The sequence below is a fragment of the Dendrobates tinctorius genome, unplaced genomic scaffold (assembly GCF_039654945.1).
Source record: "Dendrobates tinctorius isolate UK_male_01 unplaced genomic scaffold, ASM3965494v1 ptg000102l, whole genome shotgun sequence".
In the NCBI taxonomy this organism is placed as follows: Eukaryota; Metazoa; Chordata; class Amphibia; order Anura; family Dendrobatidae; genus Dendrobates; species Dendrobates tinctorius.
The window spans coordinates 34889591-34909256 of record NW_027361770.1 but is presented as its reverse complement, the minus strand read 5'-3'; the positions used below and the strand labels follow the sequence as shown (position 1 = coordinate 34909256).

Sequence of the window (19666 nt, the reverse complement as noted above, 5' to 3'; positions counted from 1 at the left end):
CAAGATGGCGGCGCCCATGAAGCAGGACGGCGGGACACCGGGAGCCGGAGCGGGACATCGGAGGTACCGGGAGGGGGTGAGGGGAGCGGAAAGAAGGGGGAGGGGAGCAGATGATGACAGCGGCGGCACATTGCCGCCGTCAGTCGGTATCGGGGGCCGATCAGCCCTGTGAGTCGTGGGAGGGGTCGGATCTGGGTCTCCAGCCATGTCTGATGCTACTGCAGCATCGGCCACGGCTGGATTGTAATATTTCATCAATTTTCATTGATGAAATATTACTATTGCTCTGATTGGCTGTTTCACTTTTAACAGCCAATCAGAGCGATTGTAGCCACGTGGGGGCGAAGCCACGCCCCCTGTGAAGTACAAAGCCCCCTGTATTTGCGGGTCGGGTGACCTTTCATTGACCCCGGTCACCCAACCCGCAGGGGGGCTTTGAAGTCATGACACAGGGTATGCGTCATTGGTTGGAATGGCACTGACTTTCATGACGCATACACTGTGTCACTGGTCGTGAAGGGGTTAAAATGCAATACCAATACCAAGTCACAGACCAATCAGATGCTAGCAGCTGATGGCAGGGTCCCAGCGCATCCACACATGAAATCAGTGCTAACCGCCCCGGCTGTGGAAGAGGAAGAGTATGCTGTTCGCCAAGGGAACGAGGTCAGGTGAAAGTAATTTTTTCTGTGTATACGTAAAGAGCAGCAGAATGGGGGACATTTTAGCAAGAAGGGGACAAGAATGAGGACATTTCTATAAGATGGTTCGATTACTATAAGATGGGACCAAGATGGGGACATTACTAGAAGATGGGATTAGGAAGGGAAGTTTACTATAAAATGGGACTAGGATGGAAAGATTACTAGAAGCATGCATCAGAATGAGGACATTACTATAAGATGGGATCAGGATGGGGACATTACTATAAAACGGCACCAGGACGGGGATATTACAATAAGATGGGACTAGGATGAGAAGTTTATTATAAAATGGGACTAGGATGGGAAAACTACTAGAAGATGGCACAAGGATGGAGACATTACTTTAAGATGTAACCAGCATGGAGACATCATTACAGGCTAAGGGACTTGATTACAGGACCGGGAACATTATTACAAGTTTGGAGATATTATTACAGGACAGGGGACACTATTACAGGACAGGGGACAATATTACAGGACAAGGGACATTATTACAATCTTGGAGACATTATAACAGGACAGGGGACATTATTACAAGGTGAGGGACATTGTTTCAGGACAGGGGACATTATTTCACGGTGAGGGAAATTATTACAGGATTGGGAACATCATTACAGGCTGAGGGACATTACTACAGAATAGGGGACATTATTATAGGCTTGGAGACATTACAGGCTTGGGGACATTATTACAGGGTGAGGGACATTATTACAAGACGAGAGATTATTACAAGGGTGAAGGACATTATTACAGATGAGAGACATTATTACAGGATTGGGGACATTATTACAGAACAGGGTACATTATTACAAGACACAGGTTAATATTACAGGACAGGGACATTATTACAGGCTTGGGGACATTATTACAGGATTAGGGACATTATTACAGGACGGGGACATTCTTACAGGACAAGGGACATTATTACTGAATTGGGGACTTTATTACAGGATGGGGGCCATAATTACTTTATGAGGCTAATTGTATAACCATATTACTGCATGGAGCCAATTAAGGGTAAAAAAGTAAGACTTTTTTTTAAAAAAAAAGCAAAATAAACAATGAAAAAATGATGGAATATTATTTGGTCACTAAAAACGGTGTTTTATGTAAAAATTTAAATAAAAGAGAAGACCAGTACTGTTACCCCTAAGATAGACACCATTAAAAAGAATGAAAAATAAGGCAAAAAAATATATGATTATCATAAAGTCATATAGAAAAATAACGGTATCACTGAAAATGTAATCGTCTCAAACGTGGCTCTTCATATTTAAATGTTTTCTGTGTGAGGCCCATTTACTACGCTGAGTTTGACACCTCTGATTTAGATGATAACCAGTACCCTTTTTTGTAAAAATGGGTTTCCCATTTGCAAAAACAGCAGTTTCCACATGCGCAAAATGTAGGTGCATTTTTAATTCAATAGCAGAGTCCGGCATGACGGCTGATCTAATGAACTAAATTAACAGTATCGTAGGGATCTATGATGCTCAAATGAAATTGGAATTAGGTAATATGTATAAATCCATCTTCAAATCATATACCCCATCAGTGAAGGCAAGAGAAATTAGTAACAGCAACAAACCTGTATTGGGTTTGCCAACATATACAAAAAATATCCAACTTAAGTCTATTATCCTGCAGAGTTGACAAATAATATTAGCATAAAATAAAAATAATAATCAAAATTAATAATCAGTAGAAAAATGTTTTACCTTGTTTTTTTTCTTGTGTATTTTGAAAGACTGCTGAAATTTCCAGCCATTCTAAGATTATACTTGAAATTTTTGAGGAGCTCATAATTTCCAAATATTCCTGCAGGGTGGAAAATGTGTTTTGTTTAGTTGCTATATAAAAAGTTGCAAGGTTCCTAACAGTGGCACACACTGGGGGACAAGACAGAAAAGGGCCAGAGTTCAACAGTATATGAGCCATTTGCAGCTTAATAGCTCATCATAATGCACAAATTCACCTACTTTGGAGGTAGAAATGAGCACCCTTATCTCTTGGGCCATTGTATGGTGGCACAGATAACACCAACAGTATGCAAGCCCATGGGGCCACATTATAGGGGGGGCACAAAAGTCTATGAATTTCATCAAGACCAATTCTATATATTTCTTTCAAATGTATAAAGAAAGGCTGTTCATATGATTATTCATGCAAAGTAATGTCATGAAAATACTGAAGAAAAGTAAGGTGGCACTCATCAGTAAAAGTCCATACTTTATTAAGCAAGCGGTTCACAGCATATTCACAAGGAGAAAGGGAGATGGAGTGTGCGAGTGTCAACAGCCGTTTCGCTCTATTGAGCTTCTAAGGGTCAGAATCTACGGATCTGACCCGTAGAAGCTCAATAGAGCGAAACGGCCGTTGTCACTCGCACGCTCCATCTCCCTTTTCCCTGTGAATATGCTGTGAACCACTTGCTTAATAAAGTATGGACTTTTACTGGTGAGTGCCACCTTACTTTTCTTCAGTATATTCAACTTGTATACTCTCCTTCTTACCTGGTGAGCACCTGAAGTGTTGGTTCGCATGTGTGGGTCATGGTGCAGTGAAACATAACGCACCTTGCACATTTGGCGTCGTTGGTTTCCTTGCGGTGCAGCCCGCTTTTTTCTTGCATTGCATAATGTCATGAAAAGCGTCTGACCAATTACAAAAATGTTCAGTATCTCCTCCCTATGTTCTAAGCTCTGGTTTTCTTTTGTTTTTTTAATTGTCCTCGGTCATGACTTGCTGACATTTGTTAATAAAATGGCTGATTATTAAAAGATAAATATTAAAATTCAACTGAATATGGAGCGTCCATGCAGCTGAACCTCGATACTGTAAAAACCAGGCTGCACCATATTTCAGCTACATCTAGCTAAGAAGAATGCAAGTGCTGCTGTCATTTCTGCCAGTAGACATGGGGATGAAATGAAAAAACAGCCTTTGGACTTCTAGAAGCACTATAGAGCCATGCATCATGTGAGCAATAATGTAGATATGCCCATGATACAGGTACTTCTCACGAAATTAGAATATATTCAAAAAGCTACTTAATTTCAGTTCTTCAATACAAAAAGTGAAACTCATATATTATAAAGAGACATTACAAACAGAGTGATATATTTCACGTGTTTATTTCTGTTAATGTTTGTGATTATGGCTTACAACCAATGAAAACCCAAAATACATTATCTCAATAAATTAGAATACTTTATAACACCAGCTTGAAAATTATTTTAACTCCTTTACCCCCAAGGGTGGTTTACTTGTTAATGATCAGGCCAATTTTTACAATTCTGACCACTGTCCCTTTATGAGGTAATAACTCTGGAAAGCTTCCATGGATCCCGGTGATACTGACATAGTTTTCTCGTGACGTATTGTATTGTAAGCGCAGGCATGAGGAAGCCTTCGGCACTGCCTGTGACAGATCGCTGATCTGTCACAGTGATCTGTGATGTGACAGATCAGCGATCTGTCACAGGACAGTGATGTCCCACCTGGGACTATGTAATAAAGTAAAAAAAAAAATAAAAAAAGTGTAAAAATAATTTAAAAAAAATCGCCAAATAAATTAGTAAAAAAAAAAAAAATATTCCCCAATAAATTCATTTTTTGAAAATAAAATAAAAAAACAATAAAAGTACACATATTAGGTATCGCCGCGTCCGTAACGACCCGCCCTATAAAAATGTCCCATTAGTTAACCCCTTTAGCGAACCCCTTAACAAATAAAAAACGAAGCAAAAAATAATGATTTATTATCATACCGCCAAACAAAAAGTGTAATAACGCGCGATCAAAAAGACACATATAAATATCCATGGTACCGCTGAAAACGTCATCTTGTCCCGCAAAAAACGAGCCACCACACAGCATCATCAGCGAAAAAATAAAAAGGTTATAGCTCGCAGAATAAAGCGATGCAAAAATAATTATTTTTTATATAAAATAGTTTCCATTGCATAAAACCGACAAAACATAAAAAAAGACCTAAATGAGGTATCGCTGTAACCGTACTGACCCGAAGAATAAAACCGCTTTATCAATTTTACCGCATGCGGAACGGTGTAAACGCACTCCCCCAAAAGAAATTCATGAAACGCTGGTTTTTATTCATTCTGCGTCCCAAAAATCGGAATAAAAAGCGATCAAAAAAGTCACGCGCCCGAAAATAGTACTGATAAAAACGTCAACTCATCCCGCAAAAAATAAGACCTCACATGACTCGGTGGGTCAAAATCCCTTCCAAGCTCTGCCATGCGCCCAAACAGTGTTTTACCCCCACATGTAGGGTATCAGCCTACTCAGGACAAATTGCAAAACAATTTTTGGGGTCCAATTTTTTCCTGTTACCCTTAGGAAAATAAAAAATTGGGGGCAAAAATATCATTTTTGTGGAAAAAAATGATTTTTTTATTTTCACGTCCGAGCGTTATAAACTTCTGTGAAGCACTTGGGGGTTGAAAGTGCTCACCATACATCTAGATAAGTTCCGTGAGGGGGTCTAGTGTCCAAAATGGGGTCACTTGTGGGGAGTTTCAATAGTTTAGGTACATCAGGGGCTCTCCAAACGCACATGACACCCGCAGACCATTCCATCAAAGTCTGCATTCCAAAACGTCACTGCTTCCCTTCCGAGCCCCGACGTGTGTCCATACAGTAGTTTTCTCCAACATATGGGGTGTCAGCGTACTCATGACAAATTGGACAACAACTTTTGGGGTCCAATTTCTCCTGTTACCCTTGGGAAAATGAAAAAAATTGGGGACTAATTGATCATGTTTGTGGAAAAAATACGATTTTTTTATTTTCATGCCCGGGCATTATAAACTTCTGTGAAGCCCTTGGGGGTTCAAAGTGCTCACCACACATCTAGATAAGTTCCTTAGGGGTTCTCGTTTCCAAAATGGGGTCATTTGTGGGTGTTTCCACTGTTTAGGTACATTAGGGGCTCTCCAAAGGCAACATGACACCCGCAGACCATTCCATCAATGTCTGCATTCCAAAACGTCACTACTTCCCTTCCGAGCCCTGACGTGTGTCCATACAGTAGTTTTCTCCCACATATGGGGTGTCAGCGTACTCAGGACAAATTGGACAACATCTTTTGGGGTTCAATTTCTCCTGTTACCCTTGGGAAAATAAAAAAATTGGGGACTAATTGATCATGTTTGTGGAAAAAATACGATTTTTTTATTTTCATGCCCTGGCATTATAAACTTCTGTGAAGCCCTTGGGGGTTCAAAGTGCTCACCTCACATCTAGATAAGTTTCTTAGGGGGTCTAGTTTTCAAAATGGGGTCATTTGTGGGGGGTTTCTACTGTTTAGGTACATTAGGGGCTCTCCAAAGGCAACATGACACCCGCAGACCATTCCATCAATGTCTGCATTCCAAAACGTCACTACTTCCCTTCCGAGCCCCGATGTGTGCCCATACAGTAGTTTTCTCCCACATATGGGGTATCAGCATACTCAGGACTAGAGTTGAGCGAAACGGGTCAAAAAATTTCAAAAGTCGCCGACTTTTGGCAAAGTCGGGTTTCATGAAACGAAACCCGACCCTAGGATGAGGTCGGCCACGAGGTCGGCGACTTATGCGCCAAAGTCGCGTTTCAAAAGTTTGTTTTGCACTCTTTTTCAGCCAATCAGGATCCACGGACACTGTGGGCAACGTGATGACATAGGCAGGGGTCACCACCATCTTTCAGAAGGGCATGCAAGTGATTGGCTTGCTTTGGTGGGGGTCACAGGGGTTATAAAAGGGCGTGCACGCCGACCGCCATCTTACTTCTGCCGATCTTAGCATAGGGAGAGGTTGTTGATTCTGTAGGAGAGCGTTAGGCAGGGAAGAAGAAAAAAAAACTGCTTCTGCTGCTAGCGATTTTGCCTGTACAACACACCAGTCACTGTGTGTGCAGTGCAAGGGGAGGCTATATTGTGGTGGATCAGCGGTGTTGGTTGTTAGGCTGCCTTCTAAGACTTCCTGACAGCTGCATTGCTGTTTACCCACTGCTCTGCAAACTGCTTTTTTAAAAGCATTCCCAACTTTTTTTTTTGTCCTGCTGAGGTACTGAGCGTGCATTTTTTCACACCATACAGCGGTGTACGCTCCTCACACAGTACCGTGTAACGGCTGTTATCACAGCCACAGTGAAGCTATCTGTGTGTCACTGTGGAAGGATAAGTGGAGGACTTGTTCCGTTCTTACAGACCTACACTCTAGGGAGATTCCTATTCTGCCCAATTCTACATACACCTTGTACTTTGTGATACACTAGCCAATTTCTGCCTGTGACATAGCGCTCTGATATTCAGTGGGCCTCACACACTTTTTTCACACCTGTGCCATCGAGCCTGTGACATAGCGCTCTGATATTCAGTGGGCCTCACACAATCCAAGTGTCCAGTGTCCACAAGTGTCTGCAGAAATTCAAAATCTCCCTTATCCTGTAGTCACTTTTTTCACACCTGTGCCATCGAGCCTGTGACATAGCGCTCTGATATTCAGTGGGCCTCACACAATCCAAAAGTGTCCAGTGTCCACTAGTGTGTGCAGAAATTCAAAATCTCCCTTATCCTGTAGTCACTTTTTTCACACCTGTGCCATCGAGCCTGTGACATAGCGCTCTGATATTCAGTGGGCCTCACACAATCCAAGTGTCCAGTGTCCACAAGTGTCTGCAGAAATTCAAAATCTCCCTTATCCTGTAGTCACTTTTTTCACACCTGTGCCATCGAGCTTGTGACATAGCGCTCTGATATTCAGTGGGCCTCACACAATCCAAGTGTCCAGTGTCCACAAGTGTCTGCAGAAATTCAAAATCTCCCTTATCCTGTAGTCACTTTTTTCACACCTGTGCCATCGAGCCTGTGACATAGCGCTCTGATATTCAGTGGGCCTCACACAATCCAAAAGTGTCCAGTGTCCACAAGTGTCTGCAGAAATTCAAAATCTCCCTTATCCTGTAGTCACTTTTTTCACACCTGTGCCATCGAGCCTGTGACATAGCGCTCTGATATTCAGTGGGCCTCACACAATCCAAAAGTGTCCAGTTTCCACTAGTGTGTGCAGAAAATCAAAATTTCCCCTGTCCTATAGACACCGTGTACCTTGTTTTACATTACTATATAGTTTGTTGGATTTTGTCTACATTTCTACCAAAAATGAGGAAGGCTGGTGTAAGAGGCTGTGGAATTGGGCGGGGGTTGGCAGCTGGTAATGCTGGTGTTAGTGGTGGATCTGATGGTAGTGGCAAAAGCAAAATAGGACCGAATGCAGGAGGTGTTGAGCCTGCGTCATCGTCTGGCTCCACAAGGCCTCGAAGGCTTAGTTTTCTAGGAGTTGGCAAACCGCTTTTAAAGCCAGAGCTTCAGGAAAAAGTTTTGTCTTACATTGCTGACTCAGCCTCCAGCTCTATCGCCTCCTCTTCTGAAGTTGTAAAAAATAAAAGCACTGAGTCGTCATTGGAGGCTCATGTTCATGAACCACACCTTTCCTTGTGTCCTTCACCCCAACCAAGATTGAAGGATGACGCAGGCCATACTACTGATTACTCCATGGAGCTGTTTTCACATACCATGCCTGGATTATCAAGTGAAATGGTGAATTACCCAGGCCAAGATGAATCTGACATGGAGTGCACTGATGCACAGCCGCTGATAGATGATTCTGCTGGTACATTCACTCAGAGCACTACATTGTCCTCGCAGTGTACAGAGCCAGATTCTGACCCTTATGAGACTCAGGTGCCCCTTCCCGCACACTATACCACCATACACGGTGACACAGAGGAAGGTGCACATGACATTGAAGAGGAGGTAATGGATGACCCAGATTGGCATCCATTGGGGGAAGAGGGTGCTGCTTCCAATAGCTCAGATGAGGAGCATCCACAGCAGACATCGACATCGCAACAGCTGTTATCTGGCAGGCCCGGAGCACTCCAAAGACAGGTTCCAAAAATCAAAAGAGTTGCTGGACAGCTTGTCCAGAGGGTCAAAACATCACAGAGTGCTAGGCCGCAAAATGTCTGCCAAAGTAGGAAGAGTGCAGTGTGGCACTTTTTTGAACAAAATCCTCATGATCAGGCCAAAGAAGTGCGCAAAGACCTTTAGCCGAGGGAAAAATCTGAAAAATTTGAATACCAGTTGCATGCTTAGACATTTAACCACCATGCACTTGCAAGCGTGGACACAACACCAAACCTCAAGTGCCACATGTGCAACTGATCACAAAGAAGGTAGTCAGCAATGCTACATTGTTTCCCCCACTGTAAGCCCACCGGTTAGCACAGCAGCAAATGTTGAGGTGTCGTTGCAAGGCCACAGCAGTCAGGGAATCCCACTGTTATATCAACGAAATACTGAATCTAGGCCATCAGAAAGAACACCAATTCCATCACCATCATCAACCCTCTCTCAGTCCGCCCTGTCCACCGCTACTTCCACCATATGCAGCTCTCAAGTCCAGCTCACCCTCCCAGACGCTATGAGTAGGTCAAGAAAGTACTCAGTCTCTCATCCGCGTACACTGGGTTTGAACGCCCACATTGCCAAACTAATCTCGTTTGAGATGATGCCCTATCGGTTGGTGGAAAGCGCAGCTTTCCGCGAACTCATGGCCTATGCAGTACCACGCTATGACCTACCCAGTCGCCACTTCTTCTCTCACCAAGCCATCCCAGCCCTCCACCATCATGTAAAAGACCGCATTGTCCATGCACTCAAGCAGTCAGTGAGTGGAAAGGTGCACCTCACAACTGATGCATGGTCCAGTCGGCATGGCCAGGGCCGTTACGTGTCCATCACTGCGCACTGGGTTAATGTGGTGGATGCAGGGTCCACAGGGGACAGCGGTGGTGGGACAGTGCTGCCTAGCCCACGGTATAGGAAACAGTTGGCTGTAGGCGTTCGACCCTCCTCCTCCTCCTCCAGAAGCGAAAGCTCGTCCACAGAGCGCAGTCGTACGAGCACTCCATCTGCAGCTGCCACTGTTGCACACGAGGTGTCCCCCTATCGAGCAGCTAGTGGAAAGCGTCAGCAGGCTGTGTTGCAGATGATGTGTTTGGGCGACAGACACACCGCCGAGGTGCTGGCCGAGTACTTGAAGTGACAAACTGAGTCATGGCTGGGCAGTGTACATCTTGAGGCAGGCAAGGTAGTTAGTGATAACAGCCGTAATTTTGTGGCAGCCATAGCCCTTTCAAAACTCAGCCACATACCTTGCTTGGCTCACACCTTGAACCTGGTGGTGCAGTGCTTCCTCAATAATTATCCGGAGTTAACAGCCCTGCTCCAGAAGGTGCGAAGACTGTGCGCGCACATCCGCTGGTCGCCTGTACACTCCGTTCGTATGCAGAAGCTGCAGCGATTGCTCCACCTTCCCAACCACCGCCTCATTATCGACATTGCAACAAGGTGGAACTCCACCCTGCACATGGTGGAGCGGCTGTGCGAGCAGAGGCAGGCCATAATGCATTTGTGGGAGGATACAGGGCCAGGCACTTTGAGAGCAGACATGGAGTTGACAGGTGTGCAGTGGTCGAAGCTGAAAGACCTCTGTAAAGTCCTTCAGTGTTTTGAGGAATGCACACTGCTGGTAAGCGCAGACGACGCCATCCTAAGCATGAGCATCCCACTTATGCGTCTGCTCATGCAAACTTTGACGCACCTTAAGGAGCAGGCGTCTCCAGCCAATGTTGACGAGGAGGAAGAGGTGGAGGGAATCCTTGATGACATTCAGCCATTGTCTGCTCAGGGACCTCTCCTGGACGAGTTGGAGGAAGAAGAGGAGGAGGAGGATGATGATGGGGATGATTACTTAGGGGAGGAGGATGCATCTCGTGGGGCAAGTGAAAATGTTGGCGTGGCAAGGTCTGGTACAGGGTTTGTGCGTGACTGGAGGGATGTGGATTTGCCAGAAAGTGCTCCTCCAACCAGCACTCGCAGTGCACCATTGACACCGGGAACGTTGGCCCACATGTCAGATTATGACTTGCGGATCCTAAAAAGGGACCCCCGCATTGCCAAAATGATGAACGATGATGACTACTGGTTGGCCAGCATCCTGGATCCACGCTATAAAGGCAAATTACAAAACATCATGCCACAGGAGAACCTTGACCTAATATTGGCTAATAAACAAGCAACTCTGGTAAATCGGTTGCTTGAGGCATTCCCAGCACACAGCAGCGGTGATGGTTCTCACACGAGCCGTACGGGCCGGGGGCAGCTTGGCAGAGGTGTTCATGGTGCACACAGCAGAAGTGGCATTGGAGACAGGGGTTTCATGACAATGTTGTGGACTGATTTTTCAAGTACCGCTCACACAACTGGTAATACAGCATCGATGGAAAGTGACAGGAGACAGCAGTTGTCAACTATGGTTACAAACTACTTTTCCTCCCATATCGATGTTCTCCCACACAGGTCATTCCCCTTTGACTATTGGGCCGCTAAACTGGACACCTGGCCTGAATTGGCACAATATGCCTTACAGGAGCTCGCTTGCCCAGCTGCAAGTGTGCTATCGGAAAGAGTCTTCAGTGCAGCTGGATCAATCCTGACAGAAAAAAGGACCCGTCTGTCAACCCAAAATGTGGATGATCTAACCTTCATTAAAATGAACCATGCATGGGTTTCCAAGGATTTTGTCCAACCTTCCCCTGATGACACATAGGGTGACAGAAAAATGGCTTGCTTTGGTCCAGCTCTTCCTGGGACTTGACCTATTTCGCCTTTTGCATCAGCTGAATGTCCAAAATCAACATATGCCACTTTCTAAAACTCCCTAACTGTGCTGCCTCACCCCCCATGGTCTGGGTCACCACCTAGCGCACGACACCGTGCGAGTGCCGTTGCCCTGGACAGGTGGGTAGGCCGACTCTTGGGCGCGGGCACTGGCACAGGGTCCCTCATAGTGCAATCAAGTGTCTCTGAGGGTGGTGGTGCACACCCGCCGTCAGACACACCGCCGTTCTATGAGGGGCCCAGTGCCAGTACCGACGCCCACGAGTGGGCCCCCCTTGCTTGGGCAGGGCCCCAGCATTTGCAATCTTTACCTCTCCCTGCTCTTCCGCTGTGTAGTCTGGGCCGTCAAATCCATACTGTGCCTGACACCGTCTGAGCCTGCCTCCTGATGTATAGACATATATTTTGAATGTGTACGCTATCCATACATGTTATCCGGGGATACGGTACCCTTTCTCACCTTTGTGCAATCACGTGTAATCCATACTGGGCGTGAGAACGGCTGGCGAGCTGTTAAGCAAGCTACAGCACCTGTGGTTTGCACACGTAAGTTTTTCATTTTTTCAGGAATGACGGTTAGGCCTAATTCCGGAACTGCGGTTGACCTGCACTTACTGGGAAATCATCGTTCGCGGGTAATAATTGTAATCAGTGATCCCCATCACTAACGTTGTTCAGCGGGTTATCTGCACCTGTAAGCGACAAACGCTGGCCTTTTCAGTGTAGCGCACATGCAGCCACGGACATGTAAGGGCATGACACACCAGTTATTGGCCAATCTCATGTGCCAGAGCCTCACGTGTCCCTCTAGTAAGCCGGACTCGGACCGCGGGGCATGACGGAGTCTCGTTCGTTAACGGAATTAAGCTTGCAATGTGTGCATCTGTTCTGTAGCTGGCATGGTGGAGGTTTCCCAGGTGGAGTCGAATTTAACCGTAGGCTCCACTACTGGTGTTGCCCTTCTGGACATTCCTTTAAGGTTCAGCTTTGCAACCATACTGCCCACGTAAAACAAACACTTTGCCTTCATGAACGCTGTTTGGAGGGTCATGACTCGTGGGAATAACGCCGCCCAATCAGTTAACCTGCTAGAGAGATCCTTCGTTGCTCCCAAGCATGACATCACACTCCCTAGGAGGAAGGTAATGCCACTGTGGCGACCGTACTCCTGGGGGCGACACAAGTGCACTGATGCCCAGCCACTGCTTGATGAATCTGCTGGTACATTGACCCAGACCACTACATTCCCCTCGCACGCTACACGGCCTGAATCTGACCCTGATGAAACTCAGGTTACCCTTCCCATATACAGTTCCATCTTACACGGTGACAAAGAGGAAGCTGCAGATGAAAGTGCAAGTTCGGCCCACCCGCCATCAGACACACCACCGTACTATCAGGGGCCCTGTGCCAGTGCCGTCGCCAACGAGTGGGCCCCCCCTGCTTGCTCAGGATCACAGCACTTGCAAGGTTGAAATACTGTGCAGTGAGATGGAAGATGGGGACGACGAGGAGTCCAGACTAGTACAGGGATTCCCTAGCGAGGAGACTTATTTGATTGTTTTCAATGTTGGGACAGCAATTTTTGGGGAGCACTATACTCTGGAGAATGATAGATGGGGCCCACCATACACTGGAACATTCCAAAGGTGGACATCAGACCTTGGAGCAGCATTTACAGGGCCCATTATACACTAGAGCATTAGAAATGGGGCCCATTATGTTTGGAGCATTATTTGGGCCCATAAGACAGTGGAGCTTCATCCATGGGGACCAACATATACTGTAGCATTATGTGGAGCTCATCATATACTGTTTCAAACATTATATGGGACCAATGATTCTGTATGGAGAAATAGATGGGCCTCGTCATGAGATGTAAAAAGTGAAGTATTTTTCATTGTACTATACCGCTATTTCTCTGCCGTATCGGAGCATGATGAGTTGTGGTATGTGTTAAAGGGGCGCTCTTTCGCCCAGGGCACATGAAAACCTGGAGCCAGCCCTACCCCCCCACAACTTTAGCCAAATAACCCCCATTTTTCAGTGCGTAACTTGTATTATGAAGTTAATTAAGGTTGACAAGCTTAAGTAAGAAGAATTGATGCTTTTGGCATTCAAATGGGCACTGTAGGTGTGTTTCCTGTCCTCCTCTCTCTGCCGACTTTTATTCCCCATTGACTTACATTGGGTTTCGTGTTTCGGGACGACCCCGACTTTTCCCTATAATCGGCCGATCTTGCTCGACCCGACTTTTGGAAAAGTCGGGTTTCACGAAACGAAACTCGACCCTAAAAAACCAAAAGTCGCTCAACTCTACTCAGGACAAATTGGACAACAACTTTTGGGGTCCAATTTCTCCTGTTACCCTTGGGAAAATAAAAAAAATGGTGACTAAAAGATCATGTTTGTGGAAAAAATACGAATTTTTTATTTTCACGCCCGGGCGTTATAAACTTCTGTGAAGCACTGGGGGGTTCAAAGTGCTCACCACACATCTAGATAAGTTCCTTTGGGGGGTCAAGTTTACACAATGGTGTCATTTGTGGGGGGTTTCCACTGTTTAGGTACATCAGGGGTTTTCCAATCGCGACATGGTGTCCGATCTCAATTCCAGCCAAAAACGTCAAATGGCGCTGCTTCCCTTCCGAGCTCTACCATGTGCCCAAATAGTGGTTTACCCCCACATGTGGGGTATCAGCGTACTCAGGACAAATTGCACAATAACTTTTAGGGTGCTGTTACCCTTGGAAAAATAAGAATTGAGGGTGAAAAGATCATTTTTGTGGAAAAAATATGATTTTTTAATTGTACGGCTTTATGTTATAAACTTCTGTGAAGCCCTTGGGGGTTCAAAGTTCTCACCACACATCTAGATAAGTTCCTTAGGGGGTCTAGTTTCCAAAATGGTGTCATTTGTGGGGGGTTTCCACTGTTTAGGTACATCAGGGGTTTTCCAATCGCTACATGGTGTCTGATCTCAATTCCAGCCAAAAACGTCAAATGGCGCTGCTTCCCTTCCGAGCTCTGCCATGCGCCCAAATAGTGGTTTACCCCCACATGTGGGGTATCAGCATACTCAGGACAAATTTCACAATAACTTTTAGGGTCCTGTTACCCTTGGGAAAATAAAAATTGGGGTGAAAAGATCATTTTTGTGGAAAAAATATGATTTTTTAATTGTACCGCTGTACGTTATAAACTTCTGTAAAGCCCTTGTGGGTTCAAAGTTCTCACCACATATCTAGATAAGTTCCTTGGGGGTCTAGTTTCCAAAATGGGGTCACTTGTAGGGGGTTTCCACTGTTTAGGTACATCAGGGACTCTCCAAATGTGACATGGCGTCCGATCTGAATTCCAGCCAATTTTGCATTGAAAAAGTCAAACGGCGCTCCTTCCATTCTGAGCTCTGCCATGCGCCGAAACAGTCGTTCCCCCCCACAAATCAGGTATCAGCGTACTCAGGACAAATTGCACAATAACTTTTGCAGTCCAATTTCTCCTGTTACCCTTGGTAAAATAAAAAAAATTGAACCTGAAGTATTTTTTTTGTGAAAAAAAGTTAGATGTTCATTTCTTTTTAAATATTCAAAAAAATTCCTGTGACGCACCTAATGGGTTAATAAACTTCTTGAATGTGGTTTTGAGCACCTTAAGGGGTGCAGTTTTTAGAATGGTGTCACTTTTGGGTATTTTCTATCATATAGACCCCTCAAAGTGGCTTCAAATGTGATGTGGTCCTAAAAATAAAATGGTGTTGTAAAAATGAGAAATCGCTGGTCAACTTTTAACCCTTATAACTTCCTAACAAAAAAAAATTTTGGTTCCAAAATTGTGATGATGTAAAGTAAACATGTGGGAAATGTTAGTTATCAAGTTTTTTGTGTGCCGTATCTCTGTGATTTAAGGGCATAAAAATTCAAAGTTGGAAAATTGCGAAATTTTCAACATTTTTGCCAAATTTCTGTTTTTTTCACAAATAAATGCAAGTTATTTGAATGAAATTTTACCACTAACATGAAGTACAATATGTCACGAGAAAACAATGTCAGAATCACCGGGATCCATTGAAGCGTTCCAGAGTTATGACCTCATAAAGGTACAGTGGTCAGAATTGTAAAAATTGGCCCGGTCATGAACGTGCAAACCACCCTTGGGGGTGAAGGGGTTAAACAGCAATTTTTCATTTTTACAATACCATTTTTTTAGGGGCCACATCACATTTGAATGTAAGAAAGACTGTGTGCACTACCCGAGAGGGTGCCGTAGTAGGATCCCACACTATATAGTATATAATGAAAAACTAGGCACTCAACTTAGAGAGATGCTTTTGGTGTTTTTTAATGCAGTCCAAAATAAAACGTTTCGGCCACATCCGGCCTTTGTCAATTACTACATAAAGAGAAAATTCAAATAAGTATGACACCATTATTACAGTCATAATGGATATAAAAAATGAGGTATATACAAACAATGAGTGTCCAAGTAAGTAATATGAACATTTCTGTACAATATAACATCCACTGGAGGGTCAATATACAATGCTCAATATACATGGTATCATGGTAACCACCATAAAAAAAAGAATTCATAACAAAATATGATCAAATAATAAAGAAAAAACTTATTGGAGAATTGGAGACATACCAGACTGTTTAAAAGTGTTGTGGATTCATGGGAATCCTGATTATTTAAGGCAGGACACGTCTCTATAAGGAATAGACAAGTCTGATTAACTGGTGGGCAGTGGAACTTACCGGGTGCTTCAGTGTGTCAGCATGCCTGTGTCAGATGCAGTATATCACCGCTTGTCTGTGTTCTAAAGAGAGCAGTGGGAGGCACTTAAGAAGCCAAGGGGCGGGACTAACTGCCGACGTGCAGCCTATGTGTGGTGTGAGGGAGAGGAAGTACAGACAGGGAAGTCCAGCGGTGTAATGTGTGCTGAGCCTACCTCCTGTGATCCGGTGGCTGTGCAGGAGGAGGTGATGTAACCGGAAGTGCACGTCTGTTTGCGTTCCAGCGGCCATATTTATTGTGTTCCACTGAGAATCCAGACAAAGATCAATTCAGGGAGCTTAATGAGTACCCAACTATTATTTATAAAAACGAGATAGTGAAGCTGAGGTTCTGTGAGGAACTAGAGAGAGGTAGGAGGCGATCAGGATCAATATAGCCGACTCTAAAAGTAAAGGATAAAAAAACTAGTGATAATAATAATAAAATCACATAGCGTATTATATTACAGTCATTTGGTGTCAATAAACTGGAGCCTAAATTATGGAGATTGGGAAAATAGCAATAGTTGTCAGCAATATTACAATCGTGATGTACAAGCTAAACCAATTAGATAAATGAGCCCAAGTCAAAGTCTCGATTGAGTCCCATTAGGTGTAATGTACCAAGTGTATGGATCCAATAGGCTTCCCGATGCTTTAATTGTTTAATACGGTTGCCGCCTCTTCTGGGGGGTGCAACTTGCTCTATTATCTGAAATCTGAATTGGGAAATGTTATGATTATTAGTGATAAAATGATGTGGAATTGATAGGAGCAAGTTCCTGCAGCGGATTGTGGATTTGTGCTTGGAGATTCGATCTTTTATTGGCTGGGTGGTCTCACCAACATAAGCTAAGCCGCACGGACATTTTATTAAATAAATCACGTGTGATGTGTCACAAGTGAAGTATTGTTGGATTTTCAATTTCTTTCCTGAGAGGGGATGATGAATGTATTCTCCTTTTTGTACGTTACCATATTGGTTACACCGTAAACATGGGAATGTACCACATTTGGGGTATTGAAGAGTAAGCTGACAAGGTCCCTTGGTGGTCTTACCCACGTCAGCACGGACTAGTTTATCTTTGATATTTGGCGCACGTTTGAAACATGGGAGGAAAGGTTCTTAGAACTCTCGAATTTCTGGATGATCTTCACTGAGAAGATGCCAATGACGGCGTATGCTTCTATGTAGACGGTATGCAAAGGGGTGGTATGAATGGACAAAAGGTATCCTATTCATGGAATTGGTCCGTGGGTGGGGACGTATATCATGTGCTGTGGCCAGAATAGATTATGGGTAACCCCAATTGTGAAATTTGGTGTATAGTTCAGATCTGTGTACGTAAGGAACTGTCAGTGACTATTCTGCTGATCCTTTGTACTTGTGATTTGGGAATGGATTTTTTGACTGACTCAGGGTGAAAGCTGCAATAATGTAATAAGCTATTCCTATCCGTGCCCTTTATGTAGTGATCAGTAGACAGTTTGCCTTCCACGTTTTTTAACACCAAGGTGTCCAAAAAGTTCATTCTCTGTTTGTCATGCGACATAGTGAAAGAGAGGCCGGGCCAAGAGGTGTTAAGAAGACCAAAGAAGTGGAGAAGTGTATCTTCCGTTCCCTTCCAAATGCAAGAAATATCGTCGATAAAACGTTTCCATATTAGGACGTTATCGAGATATAGTTGACTGACATAGATTATCGTCTCCTCATAGTCTGCCATGTAGCAGTTAGCGTATGGCGGCGCTACATTAGAGCCCATTGCGGTCCCTTGGTTTTGCAGATAATATTTATCTTGGAACAAGAAAAATAATTTTTGGTGAGTACTGTAGAAAGAAGTTCTAGACATAGGTTGATCTGATCCAATTCCATACCTGAATGTGACAATAGTTTCCTAACTGATTCTATACCTTGTGAATGTGGTATGGATTTGTACAAGTCCTTTACAACAAAGGTTACCAGATAGGAATGTTGGTGAGGCCACCCAGCAAATAAAAGATCAAATCTCCAAGCACAAATCCTCAATCCGCTGCAGGAACTTGCTCCTACCAATTCCACATCATCTTATCACTAATAATCTTAAATTTCCCAATTGAGATTTCAGATAATAGAGCAAGTTGCACCCCAGACGAGGCGGCAACCGTATTAAACAATTAAAGCATCGGGAAGCCCATTGGATCCATACACTTGGTACATTACACCCAAGGGGACTCAATCGAGACTATGACTTGGGCTCATTTATCTAATTGGTTTAGCTTGTGCATCACGATTGTAATATTGCTGACAACTATTGCTATTTTCCCAATCTCCATAATTTAGGCTCGAGTTTATTGACACCAAATGACTGTAATATAATACGCTATGTGATTTTATTATTATTATCACTAATTTTTTTATCCTTTTCTTTTAGTGCTGGCTATATTGATCCTGATCACCTCCTACCTCTCTCTAGTTCCTCACAGAACCTCAGCTTCACTATCTCGTTTTTATAAATAATAGTTGGGTACTCATTAAGCTCCCTGAATTGATCTTTGTCTGGATTCTCAGTGGAAAACAATAAATATGGCCGCTGGAACGCAAACAGATGTGCACTTCCGGTTACATCACCTCCTCCAGCACAGCAACTGGATCACAGGAAGTAGGCTCAGCACACATTACACAGCATGCCCTGCCTGGACTTCCTCTCCCTCACACCACAGATAGGCTGCATGTCGGCAGTTAGTCCCGCCCCTTGGCTTCTTAAGTGCCTCCCACTGCCCTCTTTAGAACACAGACAAGCGGTGGTATACTGCATCTGACACAGGCATGCTGACACACTGAAGCACTCGGTAAGTTCCACTGCCCACCAATATCTGTTATTTTCCCTTTCAGTTCCACTATCAGACGTTTGGGAGCTAATTGGCTTCAATGTATATTTACCCTACTAGGACTACTAATCTGTGGGGTTTATGCAACAGTACCCTCAAGTCTACAAATTCACATTAACCGGTAAGCACCTGTTTTCTTTTTCACCTTTTAACCTATTCACTGCCTTAGCACTAGGTTAATCAGACTTGTCTATTCCTTAGAGACGTGTCCTGCCTTAAATAATCAGGATTCCCATAAATCCACAACACTTTTAAACAGTCTGGTATGTCTCCAATAAGTTTTTTCTTTATTCTTTGAACATATTTTGTTATGAATTCTTTTTTCTATTGTGGCTACCATAATACCATGTATATTGACCCTCCAGCGGATGTTATATTGTACAGAAATGTTCATATGACCTACTTGGACACTCATTGTTTGTATATACCTCATTTTTTCATATCCATTATGACTGTAATAATGGTGTCATATTTATTTGAATTTTCTCTTTATGTAGTAACTAGCTGAAGAGCCCGGAGTTGCCTGGGCATAGTAACCAACTGTGGCTAGTTATAACAAATTATAA

General features: G+C 44.0%; 1 protein-coding gene and 1 long non-coding RNA gene across 3 annotated transcripts in view; one reads left to right on the top strand and one right to left on the bottom strand.

Moving 5' to 3' along the window:
• LOC141099767 (NFX1-type zinc finger-containing protein 1-like) overlaps window positions 1–19666 on the bottom strand; it is a 486056-nt gene that overhangs the window by 273525 nt on the left and 192865 nt on the right. For both annotated transcript variants that reach the window (XM_073587805.1, XM_073587806.1), the window contains one exon: window positions 2423–2522. In XM_073587805.1, the coding sequence (XP_073443906.1) occupies window positions 2423–2522 (100 nt within the window). The remainder of the gene's footprint in view (window positions 1–2422; window positions 2523–19666) is intronic.
• Window positions 1–19666, top strand: part of LOC141099768 (uncharacterized) — a 63989-nt gene that overhangs the window by 5868 nt on the left and 38455 nt on the right. The gene's annotated exons all lie outside the window — the stretch shown is intronic.